Source organism: Scardinius erythrophthalmus, assembly GCF_964197995.2.
Source record: "Scardinius erythrophthalmus genome assembly, chromosome: 9".
Lineage (NCBI taxonomy): Eukaryota > Metazoa > Chordata > Actinopteri > Cypriniformes > Leuciscidae > Scardinius > Scardinius erythrophthalmus.
Window position 1 is genome coordinate 10737736 of NC_138229.1, and position 20998 is coordinate 10758733.

The window sequence follows — 20998 nt, forward strand, 5'->3', positions numbered from 1 at the left end:
TATGTCTTATAGTTAAATAAACACGTCTGTGTGTTTGAGATTTGTTGCTGGGTGTGTGTGTGTGAAGGGGTTATGTTTAGCCACATTATAAGTCCATTTGTACCGTACAACACATACAAACTTTATCTGCATCTGGATGTATAGGCAAGCTGTTGTAATGTGGCCATTTAAACTACTAGTCTAGGTCACCCTAGTCACAAAAGTAGCCTAGGGTCATGTTTTCAGAATAATTCACATGGTTAAAGTAAGTAAAAAATGAAGCCATCCCTTCACAAATATTTACCATAAATGTTTGTGCGGAATGTGGATGTATGACTATGGATGAATCAGAGAAAAGCGTGGTCATGTGACTACACCTAAACCAATGACATTGCTTCTGATTCTTCTTTAAAATCACCAGGCTCTATCACGGAGCGTCCCATTTTTTCCGCATAAAGAGGTCTACAATCACATCAAATCGGTAAGACTGCTGTTTGTTTTGTATTGTTAGTCGCCGACTCGCCGTTAGATCGGGAATGGCAGGGAAGAGATGTGGCCGCGCCGCGCGCTCCCCTCTTGAAACAAAAGATACTATCTCTGTTTCCGGTTTTACGATGACGTTTTTTTGCACACGGTCTGGTTGAGGTGCTCGTGGTGTTGTGTGCAGAATCGCCGTCTAGAACGCGCTTACATTCGAGCGTAGTGCACGTGTGGACTCCCGGTAAGCAGTAAATAGTGTTGATGTATGGTCAGTGCGTTACGCGTGAAAAATACAGTTAGGATGAGAGAAATTCGTTGTGCACGTTGCAGGAAAGTACCAACTAGGCCGCGTGACGCCTGTTGTTCTTCCACATCAGTGTTATTTCTGCTAAATTTTCATAGATCATAGATCTGAAAATATAAACGAAATGCAATCCAGTAAAGAAACGCCTTTGTTATTGTCAAAACCATTGACATTGTAATTATCGTTGTCGCAGTGTGTGTGTAAACAGGTGTTAGTGATTTCTGTTTAGAAACAGAAAAAACAGGGATGAAGTGCATTGAATCACCAGATTCTTATGCGTGTTACTTTTTCTTAGAGGTCTTACAGGTGAACACTATGCATATGGAGTGCATATGGAGTCACATATGGAACACTACGTATATGCACTTTGCACTAAGTATATGGAGTCGTTTAAAAACTCCAAATTCATTAACATTATAAATAGGATTAAGAACAAATTCACAACAAAAACAAAACACGCAATTATTGATAAATGGCTTTTGTTAGATACAGAAGGTCAAGACCTCTGAGGTAGAAGACTCCAAAATCATTTTAAGGGAAAATACATATAGATTTAAAACTAGCTACAAAAACATCAAACAGGTCTCACATAAAAAAACATGGTATTTGTGACAGTAATATTGCAAAGTAAAAAAAAAAAAAAACGAGTGATAGTGGGACACCGCATAAAATACGCCTTAGCAAACGACTCCATATGCTTAGTGCAAAGTGCATATGCATAGTCCATATGTGACTCCATATGCACTCCACATGCATAGTGTTCACCTCAGAGGGTTAGGACAAATTAAACAAATGTACTATTTTAAGTGAATTGTGTTAGCAACGCTTTTTTATTAAACATTTTTATTAATTTACATTAAGCTACAGGACATCGTCTTTCAAAACATAACCTGTGCGAAAGAGAAAAAAAAAATGAATGGGTCATTGTACCCAGCACTTCTGCAAATTGCACGTCCGAGTGAAGACTGCGCGAGCCACAAGAACACAGTATCCGCGCCACTGATCGCCGCGGAAACGAGCACTTTGATCACTTTATTTAAAATACAACACATTTCAGCGCTAGATCGCCACTTATTTAACAAACAAACTAAATTAATACTCTGCTAGTTAACTGGAGATGTTTTATTTATTTGTATTAGTATATTAGTGCCGCGAGATATTTCAAAAGTGGTGGGGACAATATCGACCTTAGCAAAAAGTGGTGGGGACATGTCCCACCCGTAAATTACACCTATGTTTTTACATAAGATGCTTACCCAAGTTTAGTAATTTGCATAAACACACTCAACTATATCCATATAAGGGTCTTCTATGCAACCTTTTTTTTACAGCTCTCCTTCCTTTGACGGAATATGCATTTAAGATGAAATTATCTATGCAAAATAATTCTTAACACGTTTACATGGCCACCCAAAGTGTGGGTTTTGCATATGTGTGATATCAGTTGTTTCTATATTTTTCCTGTAAATTTAGAATACATTTTGGTACAGATGTTATTGATGACTCATGATTTGTTTGTGCATTCTTAGTGAGTGAGATTCATTAGTTTGGAAATCTATTGCATTTGTTTTCAATTAATTGCAGTTCAAAAACGAATTATTTTTAACTAGGCTACTTGTTTTTTGGTCCTTAAAATGAGTCTTTCCATTTTCCCACTGTAAATGGAAGTTAAGAATATAGGTTTATGTTTTGCTTTTGTTTTCATTCTCTGTTTCAGAATTGTAATGTTACAGCATTGTGACAATAACCAGATTATTTTTCTGTTTTAGGATGCCAGAATGATTGACTTGTGTCCACGCCTCTTTCCAGTGGTATCACTGACATTACTGTGGGCGTGTTTAGTTGGGGCAGGTTCAGACTGCACATCTACGCCCATTGAGACTGACAGTCGAGTAGCAGAACAGGCACAGCAGCGCCACCTACATGCTCTGTTTGACAAGTATGGCCAGAACGGGAGTATCTCCTTAGAAGGCCTGTTCAACTTATTAAAGGGGGTGGGGCTAGACCGCATCCAGAAAGTGATGGTGCATCATCGTGAAAACGAACATAATCATACACACTCGCATGCTCACGAGCACGCTCATGTGGACAAACTCACCACACGCACACATCCTGTCACCAAGAAGGGGGGTATTGATCATATTGTGGAGAAGACTGACCCCATCCCAAAAGTGCAGCCTGATCCTGCCTCTGGGAAGAAAAGCCAGTCGGATGCTCACCACAATCTCTACATGAAGATGAATCAGGAACCGACCACACATTTGACTACTCCGTCCTACGTCACAAAATCACGGCGGACGAATCGTAGCGCTGACTATGATTTAACGCAAGACCACGACTCCTATAACCACGCCCAGCCCAATTTAACACACTCTAACCACACCCACCATCCTGAGGACACGGCCACCCATGTGCACGATGACCATGAGCATGGACACAGCCATACCAGTCTAGAGGTACACAAACAGTTACATTATTTACTTGTTTAATTTTTATTATATATTTTAATCTATGTATTTTAAATTTTATTTATTGAATTTTATTTTTATCAATATTTTTATTTAACCTTTTTTATTTATTTAATTTTTACATTTGTTACACTGTTTTTCTCTAAACTTTTCCATGGATCCGATAGTGCTCCTTTGAAAATCTCTGATATATCCCACTCACGTAAGTCCTGCCTTTTCTCTTTCAGTGTCAAAATGCCTCCACAATCCTGCAGTCACATGGCATGACAAAGGAAATGGGTCTCTCTGTCAAGGACTTCAGTTACCTGTGCCCTGCCCTTCTCATGCAGATTGATTCCAAGTCTTGCCTCGTGCACAAGGATGAGCATCCAGGTGAGCTTTTGTGCCTGTAATTTGCATACAGTTGTATTTTTGAGTCACAGCTGATTTGCAGAATCTGTTTAACAATTCGCTCCCTCCCCCCTCCCCCCGCCAGATCATTCCCATCATCACAACCACCACCATCATCACCATCATTTGCATAATCACACCGATGGCAGAAGCCCAAGGAATGCTTCAATTACCATTGGTAAGTATTGTTACTTATGGTTATTGTATATACTTATGGTGTATATATATATATATATATATATATATATATATATATATGTATATGTATGTGTGTGTGTATATATATATATATATATATATGTGTGTATATATATATGTATATATATATATGTATATATATATATATATATATGTATATATATGTATGTATATATATATATATATATATATATATATATATATATATATATATATATATATTATGTATGTATATATGTGTATATACATACATACATATACATGCAAAAGTTTGTGTATTTCAGTAATTCAAATTAAAAGGTGAAACTAATATATTTAGTATATATAACTATATACATATGCATGATTATACTTTTCAGAGGGCCGACATTTCTGTATTTAAAATCCTTTTTTTTTTATTGATTTCATTTAATATTCTAATTTTCTGAGATTTAGAATTTGGGGTTTTCATAAGCTGTAAGCCATAATCATAAAAATGATAACTTTTGCACGATATTCAAATTTTTCGAGTTTCACCTGTATCTGTGGAGGTCCTTTGGTTTATAATACTTAAACTTGGGAGTGATAAGTTGATCATTTTCATTTTGTGGTTGCTAACCTACACATGGCCCATATTAAAATTCTATTTACTATTTGACTGACTAAATAAATAAAAAACTAAACACAAAAAAAATATTAATTAGTATTAAATATTGCAAATGAATTCACAACATAATTACGAGATTTGCTAGTGTTATTAAATTATTAGTGTTTTTAAAGTTGGACTTTAAGTGAGCTTTAGATGGCGGCAGAAGTAATCTAACTGTAAAATTAGAGGAAAAACAGAACAAACAAAAAATCATACATCTAATAAGTGTGTATGTTTGTGTTACAGCATGGGTAGGAGGGTTTCTCTCCATCACTTTGATCAGTTTACTGGCATTAGTTGGTGTGGTTTTGATCCCACTCATGAACAGAGTTTGCTTCAACTTCCTGCTGAGCTTCCTGGTGGCCCTTGCAGTGGGAACTCTCAGCGGAGACGCTTTCCTTCACCTCATTCCACATGTAAGACAAAGACAAATACTGTCATCAAGACACAAACTGGCATTTGAATTTAGTACTGTTGTTTTTAAGCTCTTAGTTTTTTTTTGTTTTTTTTTTGGTCTATGGTTTTACTTGATACTAATATGATATAATCATCACCGGTGCTTACATATTTACAAATACACTGCCACGTACACTACCACTTAAGTTTAGGGTCTGTAAGATCTTAAAATAAGTATTTTATGCTCACTACATTACAAGACTGTGTTTATTTGAATCTATATACACAGTTTTTCTATATTTTGTGAGATTTCTCATTGACTTCTGATTGGTGTCTGTCAGTCTCTGGGTCATCACCAGCATAGGCACTCGGAGCACCATCACCACGATGAAGAGATGGAAGAGGATTCCCTTCGGCCTGTGTGGACAGGGCTCACGGCACTGAGTGGAGTCTACATCATGTTTCTCATTGAACACTTCCTGACCCTCGGCAAAATGTACAAAGACAAAAAACAGAAGGTCAGCAAAATGTACAAACACACAAAATACAAGGTTAAGATCTCATATTTCATGTTAAAGTCATGTGCCACATTATTTTAGCCACTCTGCCAAAAGTCACAGTATTAATTCCCTGAACATTGTGACATAACAACATGGATGTTGCATGGAGTTGTTCTTTGAGTATTATCTCTGTTTGTAGGTGCAGAAAAGAGTTGATCTCACCACAGAAGTTTTGGAATCTGAGAAAATGCCGTCATTACAAGACAATGATGTCAAAACACTTGATTGTATGTAACTTTATGCAACTCTTTTTGATGCTTGTCAATGTTTATGAGGTCAAAATAAAACTCTTACATGGTATTTCTATAACATCAGCTGTTGAAACGAATGGTGGAAGTGCATGTGGGCGGGGCGTGGCAGAGGAAGAAGAGGTGATGTTGGGGGCGGAGCTCTACTCCGACGTGGACTGTGAGAACAAATGCCACTCCCACTTCCATGACACTGTTGGCCAGTCAGATGAGCAGCATCATCATCACCATGACTACCACCACATACTGCATCACCACCACTCCCAGAACCACCACCCACACACACACTCACACAGACACACAAACTCCTATTCACTACAGCACTTCCAGCAGGCCGGCGTGGCCACACTTGCCTGGATGGTCATCATGGGAGACGGACTTCACAACTTCAGTGACGGTCTTGCCATAGGTAAGTTTTACACGCGCACATACACAACAAATGAAACCTTGGACTTACAGTAAAAGTGTACAAAAGTTTATGCATATTACAGTCTCTATTAGACAGTCTTGGGATAAACTTGTTGCAATTTTGAAACCATCTGTTTTTGCATAATTTAGCAAATCACCTAGCAAACAGGCCTTCATAATGTATGTGTGTTTGATATAGAGATCCATAAACATGAATGTATGTTACAGTGCATATAAAAAATTTGCATTGCAAATTTCAACATTGCATACTAAGGCTTTTATCATCCGTGTTTTAGGAACAGCATTTACAGATTATGTGCCATTTTGTATTTCAGGGGCAGCATTCACTGAAGGTTTGTCCAGTGGTCTTAGTACCTCAGTTGCGGTGTTCTGCCACGAGCTTCCTCACGAGCTGGGTAAGACATTGTTTCTGTCATCATGCTGGCAGTTTTTTTGACATTAGAAATGTGTCAGAATAAGGAAGGAACCGGAAATTAGGTTGTTGTCTATTGCATTACTATGAATTTTTTTTTTTTCTGTTCTCACTCCCCTCTCTTATCTTCTTATCTTCTTGCAGGAGATTTTGCGGTCTTGCTGAAGGCGGGTATGTCAGTACGACAGGCCATTTTATACAATCTGTTGTCGGCCCTGATGGGATATTTGGGCATGATCACAGGCATTCTGATCGGACATTATGCGGAGAATGTTGCCATGTGGATCTTTGCTCTCACAGCTGGGTTATTCATGTACGTCGCTCTCGTGGACATGGTGAGTAACACAGAAAAATAAATGCTGTGATTGATGAGGGCCGATTCAAAAGGCTGTCTACTAGAAATACTACATCCTCAGCAGGGTTATCATGAGCTAAAAAGAAAAACCTTTTTGTTAATTTAAATAAAGCTGAAATAACAAAATATTGGTTAATGTGTCTGGAAAGATTATATTGTAAATGGTTAATTGTTGAGGAATTATAATTGTATGTTGATGCTTTGTGATTTTAGATTTTAAACATGTTTAATATTTAGCATCGATTTAACTTGCTGATAGACGGTGACGTCAATATAAAAGTAATTGTTTAAATAGTGGGTGGAGATATGATATAGTGGAGCCAAAACGTTTGTGTATTTTTCCACTTGTGTAAAATAAAAAAAACGCTTAATTCTGAGTACGAATCAATGCTCACTGCTCATGATAACTTCTGTTAACTCTACAATAAGTAAATCCACTTCACCAGCTAATTACGCCTCGACAATGAAATCATAGAAATATACAGGTCTACCGCAAAAACGGATTCTAAAGATGGTTTCGTGCTTGTTTCTCTGGAGAATAAGGTGTATAGGCATGAAGTGTTTCTTTAAAAAGTGACATCGCCAACTACTGGCCTGGCATGAAAGTATTTTCAGTCGTTTTTGTGGATCCGTGTGAACAAGGATCTTTTTAACAACATTGCCGTCTGTACGTGCATCGCTGTCGTGTAAACGTACCCTATAACAAATAAAAATAAATTAAACCTTGAAGTAATATTAAAATGGAAACAGAAATATAACAAAAGCCAATTCAAAATATGAATGAAATACTATTGTAGTTATAAATACTAAAATAACACTGATCCTTGGTATCTTCAGCATATACAGTTTAGCTAACTATATGCATTTCTAAGTAAAGAATAATGTCAGTTCGGATGAAAACATGGTTATTTCCACCATATGCTTTGTGATTTGTGTTTATCTAACTGAAACTGATCTCTAAAATTGTTCTTTTTGTGTGTGTTTTGTAGGTTCCTGAGATGTTACACAATGATGCTAGTGAAGCAGGCTTCAGTCACTATGGCTTCTTCCTCCTGCAGAATGCTGGGATACTCCTGGGCTTTGGCATCATGCTTATCATCGCTGTTTTTGAGCACAAGATACAACTTGACTTTGGCTTCTGACCTATGTAATAATAATCTAAAGAATGCCACTCCACAAAAACATCTACTAACATTGCTCTTTGACTGATGACCCTCACTCTTGTTCACCTGCCTGGTGTCTACCTCTTGACATGCCTTAGATATAATTTAGTCTGTGGAAAAGTGGCATCTTAATATGCAAGAATAATTGTCGTCTTTGTTGCTTGTGGGAGAAAAAAAATATAAATGTTGACTGTTACAGTTTCAGTATAAAAGAGAAACTTGAGCCACATTGAGAATGTGGAGATTTTTTTATTTGTTTGTTACAGTGTTGTTCAGTAGCTGTTGAAGCAAGTTACATTGTTCATTTTGCACATGCTGTCTCTCTAACATTCCAGTAAAGTATTAAGTGTCCCATGATGCCTTTGTCCGATTTCTGTGTCTAAACTGTATTTGATCTTAATGTGTGTATCAGTGGAGTTTATAGTACAGAATCTATTGATATTATTGGGTTGGGTTACTGAGAAATCATTCCTATGAATGAGACTATATTTCACGAGTTCACACTTACAAATGATTAGATTTACATTTAATCATTTAGCAGACGCTTTTATCCAAAGCGACTTGCAACTGAGGAGACCAATAGAAGCAATCAGACCAGCAAGAGGGCAACAATATAGATATAAAGAATAGGCAAATGCTAGTATTAATTGGCCAGGTGCTGAACATTTGTCGAAAATGGTTAAAGAATCAGCTGCATGAATTGAGATAGAGGTCATTCCACCAACAGGAAAAGGTCCGCGAGAGTGATTTTTGTGCCTCTCTGGGATGGCACCATGAGGCGTCGTCCACTTGTAGAACGCAAGCTCCTGGAGGGCGTGTAAGTCAACTAGTGAGTTAAGGTATATTGGTGCAGACCCAGTGGTTGTCTTGCAGGCAAACATCAGTGCCTTGCATTTGATGCGAGCGGCTATTGGCAGCCAGTGCAAACTGATGAAGAGAGGTGTGACGTCGGCTTTCTTTGGCTCGATGAAGACCACCCTCGCTGCTGCATTCTGGGTCAGTTGCAAAGGCTTTGTAGTAGTAGTAGTAGTAGTAGCCGGAAGGCCTGCTAAGAGAGCATTCCAATAATCCAGTCTGGATAGAACAAGAGCTTGGACAAGGAGTTGTGTGGCCTGCTCTGACAGGAAGGGTCTGATCTTCCTGATGTTGTATAAAGCAAACCTGCAGGACCAGGCCGTTGTAACTTGTAATAATATGGTCTGTGAAGCTTAGCTGATCATCAATCACAACTCCAAGATTCCTGGCTGTCCTGGAAGGAGTTATGGTTGACGAACCCAGCTGAATGGAGTAAAAGAATAGGCTATGTGTATTTCGCGTGCTGTCCGTAACTCCGTAACCAGGCGAGTGTGAGGAGACGGGGTAGTGGAGCGGAGGGATGCAGAAAAAACTGTCGATGAACATATGAGTCGGCTACATATTTATAGACCTCCTCTCGTGGAGATCATTTGAACGTGCTCCTCCCGAACTTTAATAAAACATAATTTAATGTTATTAAATGATTAGTTGTTTTTAAAGATGTACTTTGTGATATAAATGTAAAAAATAAGGTAAATGAACATGCGCAATTAAATATCCAATAATGACCAATACTGATAAATAAAATTAAAAACTTGTGTACATTATCATTCAAATGTTTGGGGTCAGTAAGATTTTATAAAAAAAAAAATTAAGAAATGTACATTTTAAATTACATAGGATGCATCAAAAGTGACCGTAAAGGCATTCATAATGTTACAAAAGATTTATATTTCAAATAAATGAATCCTGAAAACATTTATTGTGGTTTCCACAAAAATATTTAGCAGCTTAAATGTTTCTGGAGCAGCAAATCAGCATATTCGAATCATGTGACACTGAAGACAGATGCAATGATGCTGAAAATTCTTTACATTTTAAAATGCATTTAAATAGAAAACAGTAATATTTCACTTTTGATAAAAAAAAAAAAAGCAGTCTTGGTGAGCATAAGAAATGGTTTAAAAATCTTACCAACCCCAAACTTTTGAATGTCAATTTGTTTATTCCACAATCATACAGTTTATGACTCGATTAATCCTTTTAATTAAAGTAAAACAACAAAAACATTTACCTTTTAATGTTCAACTCTGTTAGTCTGGATAATGAGCTGCAGTCCATGAAATCCAGTCGACTGCCATGTGACTCCTTTGCAACTCTATGAGTTTATGATGTTATTTACACCAAGTGACAAGATAACACTGAATTATGAGAGGTAAGATGTTTGAAAAGCTGCCCTTATTTCATGCAATAGTAGCCTATACATAGAAGGCTGTTCACTGAAGTGCATCAGACCCTGATTCAAAGTGCACTGTATACTGCGTGCTTAGCTAATTTAAAGGTGAAATTTTTCCATGGCAGTGTTATGTGTAAATACTGCAGCTTGCATTATTTACAAAATCTTTGAATTACCCTTTGGAAAATCAAGGTAAAATACCCATGAAAAGAACAGACTACAGTCCCTCTCTATTCATTTAGTTCATTCCTCCCTCTCCGCCTCGCTGTCTTGTGGTTTTCTGGTTCTGAATCTGAAAGTGATTTGATTGGCCGGTGGCATGATGCCCAGACCAGCACGGCTGTTGTCTAGCATCGCCTCCTGCTCGTTGTCCAGCAACTGCATTTCACACATGAGTAGAGTGACACACAAAAACTGCTTCAGCTCATTCATCGCAAAAAAGCGTCCCGGACACTGTGTGGCTCCCGAGCCGAAAGGCATTCGATAGTACCGAACCTTCTGGCCACATTTATAAAAATCAGTTTTCTCCTTCCCGTCCTCCACGAAACGGTCAAATTGGAAGCGCTACAAGAAACCCACAGACACAAGACATCTCAGTAAATGAGTTTTTTAACAATAAAGAGTAATATGTGTTAAATGTGTCTGCTAGGTGGATCTAGCACAGTGGTTCTCAACCTTTTTGACTCCAATAACTCTCATTGGCCACAACAATATTCAAAGGCCCTGTGACTTCCAGTTGTTTGTTTAATTAAGGATAAGGATTTTTAAGAATATGTTTTCTCATAATTTCTAACCCATAATATGGGTTCATATATATATATATATATATATATATATATATATATATATATATATATATGAATCATTTTTGTTCTGACTGCATGTATGTATATACGCATGTATGTGTGTGTGTGTGTGCCCCCTGAAGTTTTACAATTTTATATATAATATATTTTATATATATATATAAAATATAAATAAATTTATAATAAATTTTGATCTGACTGTATATATATATATATATATATATATATATATATATATATATATATATATATATATATATACAGTCAGATCAAAATTTATTCAGACACCTTTATTCGCTATAGTTTAGAAAATGGTAATAAAATATGACAAGAACTCAGGGTTATCAAATCAGTTGATATTTCACTGATTTTGGCCATCCTTCTGTTAGATTGTCTCACAAATTAATTAGGTTGAATAGCTGTCAGCTGTTAAATTTAATTACACAATTAGATAATGCCAATTTAGGTCAACCAATTACCAAGCAATGCTTAATTTTGTTCAGTCTGTGGTGTAAAAAGTTCGCATTAGTAATTAAAGAAAAAAACACTTAAGCAAAACACGGTCAGGTCAAAATGTCTAGATTTTTGTTTTATAAATTTTACTGGTATGTATAACACTGTATGAAGAGTTTTAAAGTATAATATGTCACAGTTTACTTTATTTTGCTATCCTCACTTACATAAATGAACAATATTGTCTTGCACCCACTAGTAAAAAAAATAAAAAAAATTATATCTGGTGTCTGAATAATTTTTGGTTTGACTGTGTGTATGTGTGTGTGTACCCCCTGGAGTTTTACAATTTTATATAAATATATACAATGTTACTTATTACATGAATTTATATTTGATATATATAATAATGTTAAGAAAAACTGTGAGAACTTTTAAAACACCACTGCACGCCACTGGTTAAATTAAAAATAGGTAGGAAGTTTATAGACAAAACTTATGTTGGCTTGAGAAAGCCTAGCCTAAAAGTTTGAAGTGGTTTAAAAAGCTTGGTTAAAATATGAAATATTTTTGTTATTTTGACTAATTTTAATGTATGCTATATCTTATAACATTTTAAGTCATCTTGGTTGAGAATCACTAATCTGGAGAGCTGTAAGTATTACCTGAGGCTGTTCATATATTTCCGGGTCAAGGTGTGTGCTTTGTGGGTAAAGAGCAATGATGTCATCTTTCCGCAGGCTGATTGAATTCTGGGCATCCAGACGCAAGCAGAAATCTTCCTGAACAACACGGATGTTCATCGATACAGAGGAGAGACGTAAACTCTCATTTACTGAACTCTCTGCACAGAGAACAAAAAAAACAGTCTGAGTCACTGAAAGCTGGCATAGTAACTCCAAAATTATAGCACAATTTATTTCTTTATCTACGCAAGAGTTATTCATTTAAGTGACAACCACTGAATTCACTCCTGAAAACAATACAAGGTTACAAAAAATGTATGCTGTCTCTGAAACGATCATACAAAACGCCCAAATGCTCATTCAGGTTACAGTATAACTATGAGTGATGGGTTACTGTGTAAAAATGTGTTTGTTACCCAGGTAAACCATTTGTTCTAGCTGTTGTCGTGTAATAGTGATGTCCTCTTTGAAGATCAACTGCATGTCCTTCTCTCCAACCACATTCACAATCTCTGCTCGTACTGCTGCAAGGGCTTCTGGGCAGGTGATGAGGTGGTAAAGACTCCAGAAGGCTGCTGGGATGGTGTTTCCCACTGATGCCCACAGCATGGCAAAATGATGTGCTATGGACAGAGAAAGTAAGATGATATGAGTGTGTGTGAGTTTGTTTGTTTGTTTGTTTGTTTGTGTGTGTGTGTGTGTGTGTGTGTGTGTGTGTGTGTTTGTGTGTGTGTGTGTGTGTAAAACAGCACAGTCATAATGAACTTTCACTCTGTGTCAATTCTTTATTTGTACAGTCACATCCTGCTTCCAGCATTCCAGCATACTGAAAAGAAGCTGTGGTAAACAGCCCCTTTAAAGGGATAGTTCACCCAAAAATATAAATTCTGTCATTATTTACTCACCCTCAAGCTGTTCTAAACCTCTATGAATTTCTTTGTTCTGCGGAACACAAAAGAAGACATTTTGAAGAATGTGGGTAACCAGACAGTTGATGGGTCACACTGACTTCCATTGTATAGAAAAAAATACTATGGAAGTCAATGGGGCCCATCAACTGTTTCACGAGATCACACATACATGAAATCAGATATAGTCAAGTATGCTTATTTGGCGTGCTATATGGGAGGGCTCCGAGGCGAGGATGTGAAGCTGTCGCGGGACAGAGGTGAGGGAGGGCTATATATACCGGCTTTCTTTTGCTCTGATTGGTTAGATTACCTGATCGTGCTCCTCCCGGACTTTGTTAAATAAACTTTACTTAGTCACCGACATTCTTCAAAATACCTTCTTTTGTGTTCAGCACAAGAAAAAAAGTTAATACAAGTTTGGAATAACTTTGGAACAGAATTTTCATTTTTGGGTGACCTATCCCTTTAAGACAAGTCAGTTCAGTCAGCAGTCATCTTGGCAAAACCCCAGGGGAAGGAAATTTCTTTGTACATGGGAAGTATAAGACCTTTCTACTTTAATGGGGAAACACCGAAATCTCCAAAACAGTTTGTCAGTTTGTTGCTCAGCAATAAAATCTGACAAAAACATAATTTTTTTTTCATCCATAGCTCAAATTATGCTAAAACCCCAACTAACCTTCACTGCATTCACAGATAACCACTTTAACAACACTGATAGTTCTTGTGATGGGCACTTTCGAAACACTGTTTCATGAAGCTTCAAAACCTTTTGAAATTTGATTTGAAATAAGTGGTTTGGCATGTATATCGCTACTGTTTCAAACCATGGTTTTGAAACATTTTCAACTGTAACACTGTTCGTTAAAACGAAAACTATTCAAAATGAAATAAATATTAAAGCTGAAATAAAATATATAGATACATATTTTATGTTGCCTCTGATAAAGAGTCATTAAAAAGTCTGTGTAAACACACCTTTTGTGAGAATTGTTTTCCATTTATTTAGTACTTTAATAATCTCTTTTTGTGCATTAAACTTCAGTGCAAAAACCAAAGATTTAGGGTTCTGCATGTCATCATCATGGGAATATTAATATCCTTTTGTAGGCGAGACATTTATCATCAACAAAACACGGCACAGTCATATATGGGCCCCACAAGAAGGATCTCAGACTTTCTCTGTGTGTGTGTGTGTGTGTGTGTGTGTGTGTGTACTGTACGTTTGCTTGTGTGTGTGCATGTGAGAGTGTCACCTGCTTTATCCTTGTCCTGAAGAGTATCATACTGCTGGAAAAGGGCCATTCGGGTCTGTATGAACTCGCATGGACCTTTCCATTCTGACATTTTATGAGGGTAGAAAAATCTTGTCAGCTTCTCTCGAATTTCTTTGGTTTTTCCCAGCAAGCCAATGGGCACACGGGCCATTAGTAAAGGGAAAATGGCATCAAACTTCTCAAAGTCCTCTCGCAGCTGATCCAGACGCAGATGTGGCGAATGTCCGTATAGCGTGTTAAACGTGGTCTGAAACATTACGCATTTACAGAACTCATATAGCTCCACTTCTTTCCAATCGCCATCAGGCCCAGACTCTTCACTGGGCAGAAAACGGTGTCGCAGGACCTGCTGCAGGTTTCCCATCATGCTGAACGTGAGCAGGTCGAGAGCAGGCCCCTGCAGAAGGGTGTAGCTCCTCTGGAGGCTGTCACTCATTCCAGGAAAGTGGCCACTCCGTACCGCTGGGAAACCGAACGTCCTGGATGCTGCGCTGTCTGAAAATGTGTGGAAATCCAACTGTTTCCCGTGTTTGATCACAGACGAGTACAGGAGAGGGTTCATTATGAATGTTATGTATCTCCCTAAAGAAACACACAAACATAGGTAGATGTCATTACATCACGACTGATTTGGATCAGAAAACATCTACAGAAAAAATCTAATTTTTTAATCACCAAGTTCACCCAAAAATGAAAATTCTGTCATTAATTACTCACCCTCATGTGGTTCCAAACCCGTAAGTAACCCCCACCCCCCCATAGACTGCAACGTAATTGCGTAATTTCAAGGCCCAGAAAGGTAGTAAAGACATTGTAAAAAAATGTTCCTGTGACTACAGTGGTTCAACCTTAATTTTTTTTAAAAGCAACGATAATACTTTTTGTGCGCAAACCCTCCCCCCCAAAAATAACGACTTAATTCAACAATTTCTTCTCTTCCATGTCAGTCTCTGATGCTGTTCACGTTGTAAACAGTGCAGCTCTTCCGGGTTCTACGTCAGAACGCATGCGTCGTGGTGCTCACGTGGTGCTGCTCAGAGACTGACACGGAAGAGAAGAAATTGTTGAATTAAGTCGTTATCTTCATATAATTAAAGCTGACCCACTGTAGTCACATGGACTAATTTAACAATGTCTTTCTTTACTACCTTTCTGGGCCTTGAAAGTGGCAATTACGTTGCAGTCTATGGGGTGTGGGGTCTCAGCTCTAAGATTTCATCAAAAATATCTTAAAGGGGACATAAAACACGCAGTTTTTGCCAATCTCATTTCAATCTTGAGTACATATAGAGTAGTAATGTATCCTTCATGTCCCCAAAGAGTCTATAGTTTTATCAGATTTATAAAAGACAGATACGCTGTCTTCACGAAAACAGCCGGGCTCCTGGAGGTGTGCCGTGTAGCGCTGCCGACGGTGATGAAAATGGTGATGAATTGCAGAATCTAAAATATACACTTTGCCATTCACATTTATAAAAACTGTAACCTAAAAATGTTTATGTTAAATAAGTCCATGTTATTTGCCAGCTATCCAAATGCTATTCTGACAACATCTTTAATGACCATATCTTTTTTATTACCATAACTATGTGCGAGCATGTGTTGCGCAATGACAGTGTGTCTGAGAGAAAGAGCAAAAGGAAAACTGTAACTAAAAGTTAGCAAAATATGACAAAATCTTCATTTTGTTAACATCAGAAAACGTTATTTGAAAAAATGACCTAATTTGTATAAGTAATGTTAGGTAAACGTGTGTGTGTCAACTATACCTGCAATAAGTACAGTGAAAACATCTCCATGTTCCTGTTGTAGTTGTGTAAGAAACTGTAGGGAGTTTTTTCTGAATTCTAGAGCTTTCCCAAGGAATGGAATCCAGCCTTTAATCAGCGGGGGCTCACCGTCCTTCCTGTAACACGCACACCCAATGTAACAGTTGAGTTCTTTCAACAATGCCTGAGAGACTGCCATTCAACATAAAATCTTAGACAAACATACAAACTCTTCAACTCTGTTCTCTTGATAATGTCTCTGTGGTAAAGCGGTTACATAATTGTGCTGAACAAAATCTTATCAGTTTGTTTTTCTGCTAGTATTCTTTTAAATGACAAAGCCATTATTAGGATGAGAATTAAGGATTCATCAAGGATTCATTAACTGAGAATACTGCTGAATGACCACAGGGATCTACTGCTGATGTACGTCTCCCATGGCCTACTTTTCAAGGCTGACCAGAAAAGGATGGGGAAGGATTGCCCTTTGGGAATTTATTTTCCAAACTTCCTCCTGAGGTTGCAACTGACAAACTGACCAAGAAGCCACATTGCAGCCCATAAAGAAGTAATTTTCCGCAGAGTTCAGGTTCAAAGGGTTTTAAAATAACCCCATTAGTGTTTATATATATATATATTCCCTTTCATGCAGTGTGTAATATAGCTGTTTGTGAATGTAAACATTCTGCAAAGTTGTAAAGTCAAAAGTGCGGAATAAAGTTATTGTCTCCCAAAAGAATGAATCGACTCAGGATGGCCTAAACAAGTCGTCTGTAATTCGAATTCCACTGCTTTACGGTTCTATGTCACTAGATAATACATTTGCATAATGCCTGCCTATGTTGTACATTGTCCGCCCGCGAACAACTTGTCCTACCTTCAAACACGTCATTTTACTGACGAATATATGCGTTTACAGAGTGTAACACACTACAGAGTGTTTCAAATACGTATTTTTGTGTTTTATATGGTGTAAGTTTCTGCTAACTCACATAACAGCATTACTGTCTTACTGAAATAGTTCTGCAAATCACTTGAGGGCTAACTATTATCTAAAATAACTGAACTGTACAAGAGACTCTCTCTCCAGTCAGAATTTCAATTACTCTCCACCTCAGAAACTACTGATCGTTTAATGAGGGGGAAAGCCACATTTTATGAACATGGAGAGAGAGCAGGTAAATTCCTTGCTCGGCAAATTAAAGAGACGGCAGCATCAAGACTGATAACTGAAATTAGGAAAGAAACAGGGCAAACTACATCTGACCCACAAGAAATAAACAATTTTTTTTTTAAATTACATCAAATTATATTTCTCAGAATCTATTAATGATCCATCGTGTATAGAGCAGTTTCCTGAATCACTTAACATTCCGTCCTTGAATATGGAAGACAGAATGTCTTGGAACAGCCACTAACTATTATTAATAGTTAGTGGCTGTTCCAAGACATTCTGTCTTCCATATTCAAGGACGGAATGGAAATAGTCTATTAATGAAATAAACCAAGAGATATCCAATATGCAATGTTCCCAGGTCCGGACGGTTTCACAACTGAGTTTTATAAATCTTTTACAGATCAAATCTCACCATTGCTTTTAGAGGTTTTTAATGAATCACTTGAGAAAGGCTGTTCTCCCATCTGTGATCTCCACGGATCAAACAGGATGGAATATTGAGAGGGGGAAAAGAACACAAAGTATCATTATACACTGATGACCTGTTAGTTTACATCTCCAACCCCTTACAATCATTGCCAACCATTATGTCAATCTTAGATAAATTTGGGAAAATCTCAGGATACAAGATTAACTTTTCTAAGAGTGTTATACAGTATTTCCAATCAACCCCAAGGCCCAATTTGAAACACTTTCCTCTTTCCCTTTTAAAGTAGCAAACTCATTTAAATACCTAGGGATCACCGGTAACTAAATGTTTTTCTACCCCTTTTAAAGAAAATATTCTGAAACTGTACGCATATACCCAACACATTTTTAAGAAGTGGTCCAATCTCTTTATTTCCTTAGCAGGTCGTATTAATCTGGTGAAAATGAGTATTTTGCCCAAATGTTTATTTATTTTCCAGTGTATCCCAGCTTACATTAATAAGTCATTTTTTAAAAATTTGGATAGTTATCCAATTTATTTTGAATAATAAGACCCCCAGAATCAAGAAGATATATCTACAGAGGACTAAACCGGAAAGTGGGATGGGTCTGCCTCATTTCCAGCTGTATTACTGGGCATGTAATATAAGAGCACTCAAATTTGGCATACAGGAGGGTTCAAAAAAGGGGTTTGTCCTTCCAAAATTTGTTTATTAATAAATGCTTTCCAACATTTCAGCAGTTACAGCAGATATTTGATATTACTGCACACTGTATCCGTAAAGTGAATTTTGATGGAGTTTTTCTTTGTGCCAATGTAGAAAATTTTATAACTTGAATGTTCCAAAAAAAAAGAAATATACAAATCGGTTTGTTGATGAACAATTGAACATACACTTGTTAATGCTGATGGTGTGTAATTACAGCTGCAATATCTCATGTACCTCAAACGGAGTAGCACATTGAGGTTCCGGTTGAAAAACTAGTTCCTCAAATGTTTCATCATCAGACTCGCGCTCGGATTTATATGATAAAATCAACACCATCATTACTGTCTTTATTGTGTGCAATTACTGAGGACTGTGGAAGCCTTCTGAGCTGATGTTCAGTTATGGTTATGTGCGTTTAGCTTCCAACAAGCAGCTTACATACTGGGCCGTCTGGCCAATCAGAGCAGTGCATGCGGAAAGGAGGGATTTAGAGAGACTGATTCATCCGACGAGTCGTTTGAGAATCATGTGCAAAATGTGGTGATGTGCAAAGTATATTATGAGAAAATTAAAGTGTTTTTTGACCTTTAATGCATGTAAACCTGATGTAGGAAACCTCCTAAACAAAGTTAGGAACCTTTAAAATAGCATAATAGGGGCTCTTTAACATTAGAAAAGGGGGTTTAACCCTAGGGTTTGGGTTAGAAAATAGCAATTTCCGAATCAAGAATGAATCGTTCATCGAGTCGAATCTTTTCAATGAATCATTTAAACCAGTTCACAAAACAGGTGTTTTTTCATTACTTCATGTTTTTATAAACTGAATCATGGCAACTACAAAAATCTGAATAGGAACAAATTACATACACCTTTATAAATACAATGTAAGAAAATGTATGTCTCTCTCTACAACATATGTCTTTATTGGAATATTTTAGAGAATGTATGTACATATGCTACACCTACAGGTCTAAAAACAGTGGCCTTTTTTTATTTCAATAAAAGAAAACAGCACTGCATCAGCACCTCATCTGCAGTGTCCATATCGGCACGTCAGGAAAAACGATGACGAAATAGAATCACTGAATCGGCTCGAATCGTTCGAAAGAACCGATTCTCAACGATGAGTAGAACAACCCATTACTGGAAGGTTCAATTTCAAACTGAGGTGAACGGAGTAAACAAGAGACCAGCCTGTTGTTAATTGTTCATATGGTCTGAGCAGACATTTCTTTGCCAAATTGGCTTGAATTAATGACGATTGTAACGTTCAGTTTCATTTGCCTTCAGTCCAGACTAATCAGGGATGTGCTGATTTATTAAATAGGAGTCACTTTGATCAAAAGAAGTCTGCCTAATGATAAATACACACTCCAAATATGCAACATAATCACAACTGAACACAACGATCCATTTAAACAACGTATGTATCTGTATTACAATGAATTAAAATCGGATACATGTTACATTCTCAACCAGCAGCAAAACACAGTCAGAAAACTCACCGCCTCCGTCCACAGAACACGCAAAACAGAAGCACGGAGATAAAGCCCAGAAAGATCGTCAATAAATAATCCAACATGATCAAAGAGCCACTGAGTGAAAAAAAAAAATACAAGAGAGGTCCGGTTTACAAAGCACTATACGCGATTTATAATACGTCCAGGTTTTGCGACGGTCACTTTAAAAGTGAAAGAGTGCTTATCATCATCGCACAAATTAAACATCAGAGTCCAAAGAGAGATATGCCATGTAATGAAGAGATAACACGCGAACACGGCACGGCGAGTGTTCAAGATTTTCAGAAAGTCACGCCCAGTGGAGGTCGCTCAAAAGAAATTTAAGCAACAGTCTGCATGTTTTGCTTTACAAAGCTTGGGTCATTTAAGCTTTTAAACACACACAGAGCCATGGTTATCGATACTGCAGCATTTATATAGGCCTAATATATTCATTGCATTGATATATTTTTTCAGACAAAATCAAGACATAATCTATTTGACTCAGTCCTGCTAACACACACACACACACACACACACACACACACACACACACACACACACACACACACACACACACACACACACACACACACACACACACACACACACACACACACACACACACACACACACACACACAATATGAATGACTGAATTAATGAATACATAAATAAAAATAGTGCAACAAGTTGGATAAAAAAACAGTGATATGCTCAATTTGCAAGATGACAATAAATGTGTATATTATAAACAATAAATAAAGACTAATTTATATGATACTGCATGTAGTGTGTGTGTCATTAATGCTGTGGTAATATACATTATTTTAACATGGAAATAAAGCGATTTGTATGTGTACAAATAAATAGGCGAAATATTGACTTCAAATCCCTCCATTTTCCAAGACAATGTTGAAGATATTTACATGGTTAGGATGATTACTCTGGTGCTTCTGCTGCAGTCATAACTAACTTGTTTTCAAACTTTCCTATCAACCGAAATCTGGAGTGATTAAAA

The 20998-nt window shown here is 37.2% G+C and overlaps 2 protein-coding genes across 6 annotated transcripts; one reads left to right on the forward strand and one right to left on the reverse strand.

Annotated features, from left to right (window-relative positions):
• The first annotated feature begins 313 nt into the window (after nt 1-313).
• slc39a6 (solute carrier family 39 member 6) lies at nt 314-8367 on the forward strand. 2 transcript variants are annotated; one of them, XM_081374265.1, is made up of 11 exons: nt 314-460; nt 2533-3219; nt 3459-3603; nt 3707-3799; nt 4694-4863; nt 5185-5361; nt 5543-5630; nt 5719-6060; nt 6395-6475; nt 6637-6827; nt 7837-8367. In XM_081374265.1, exons 2-11 carry the CDS (start codon nt 2542-2544, stop codon nt 7987-7989), a joined length of 2118 nt encoding a protein of 705 aa, XP_081230391.1. In that variant the 5' UTR covers nt 314-460; nt 2533-2541; the 3' UTR covers nt 7990-8367. The 2 variants fall into 2 exon arrangements, with proteins under 2 accessions (XP_081230391.1, XP_081230390.1); XM_081374264.1 differs by having other exon boundaries at nt 460-700.
• Nucleotides 8242-20296, reverse strand: cyp7b1 (cytochrome P450, family 7, subfamily B, polypeptide 1). Of its 4 annotated transcripts, XR_014030772.1 has the most exons (8): nt 19985-20237; nt 17753-17804; nt 16164-16300; nt 14374-14976; nt 12623-12829; nt 12186-12364; nt 10100-10825; nt 8242-9475 (listed from the first exon to the last, which is right to left on the reverse strand). XR_014030772.1 is itself a non-coding variant. In XM_081374282.1 (7 exons), the coding sequence occupies exons 4-7, from the start codon at nt 14954-14956 to the stop codon at nt 10505-10507; spliced, it is 1290 nt and encodes a 429-aa protein (XP_081230408.1). In that variant the 5' UTR covers nt 14957-14976; nt 16164-16300; nt 17753-17804; nt 19985-20236; the 3' UTR covers nt 8242-10504. The 4 variants fall into 4 exon arrangements, 2 of the variants coding, with proteins under 2 accessions (XP_081230408.1, XP_081230407.1); XR_014030771.1 differs by lacking the exon at nt 17753-17804 and having other exon boundaries at nt 19985-20288; XM_081374282.1 differs by having other exon boundaries at nt 8242-10825; nt 19985-20236.
• Nucleotides 20297-20998: the final 702 nt, after the last annotated feature.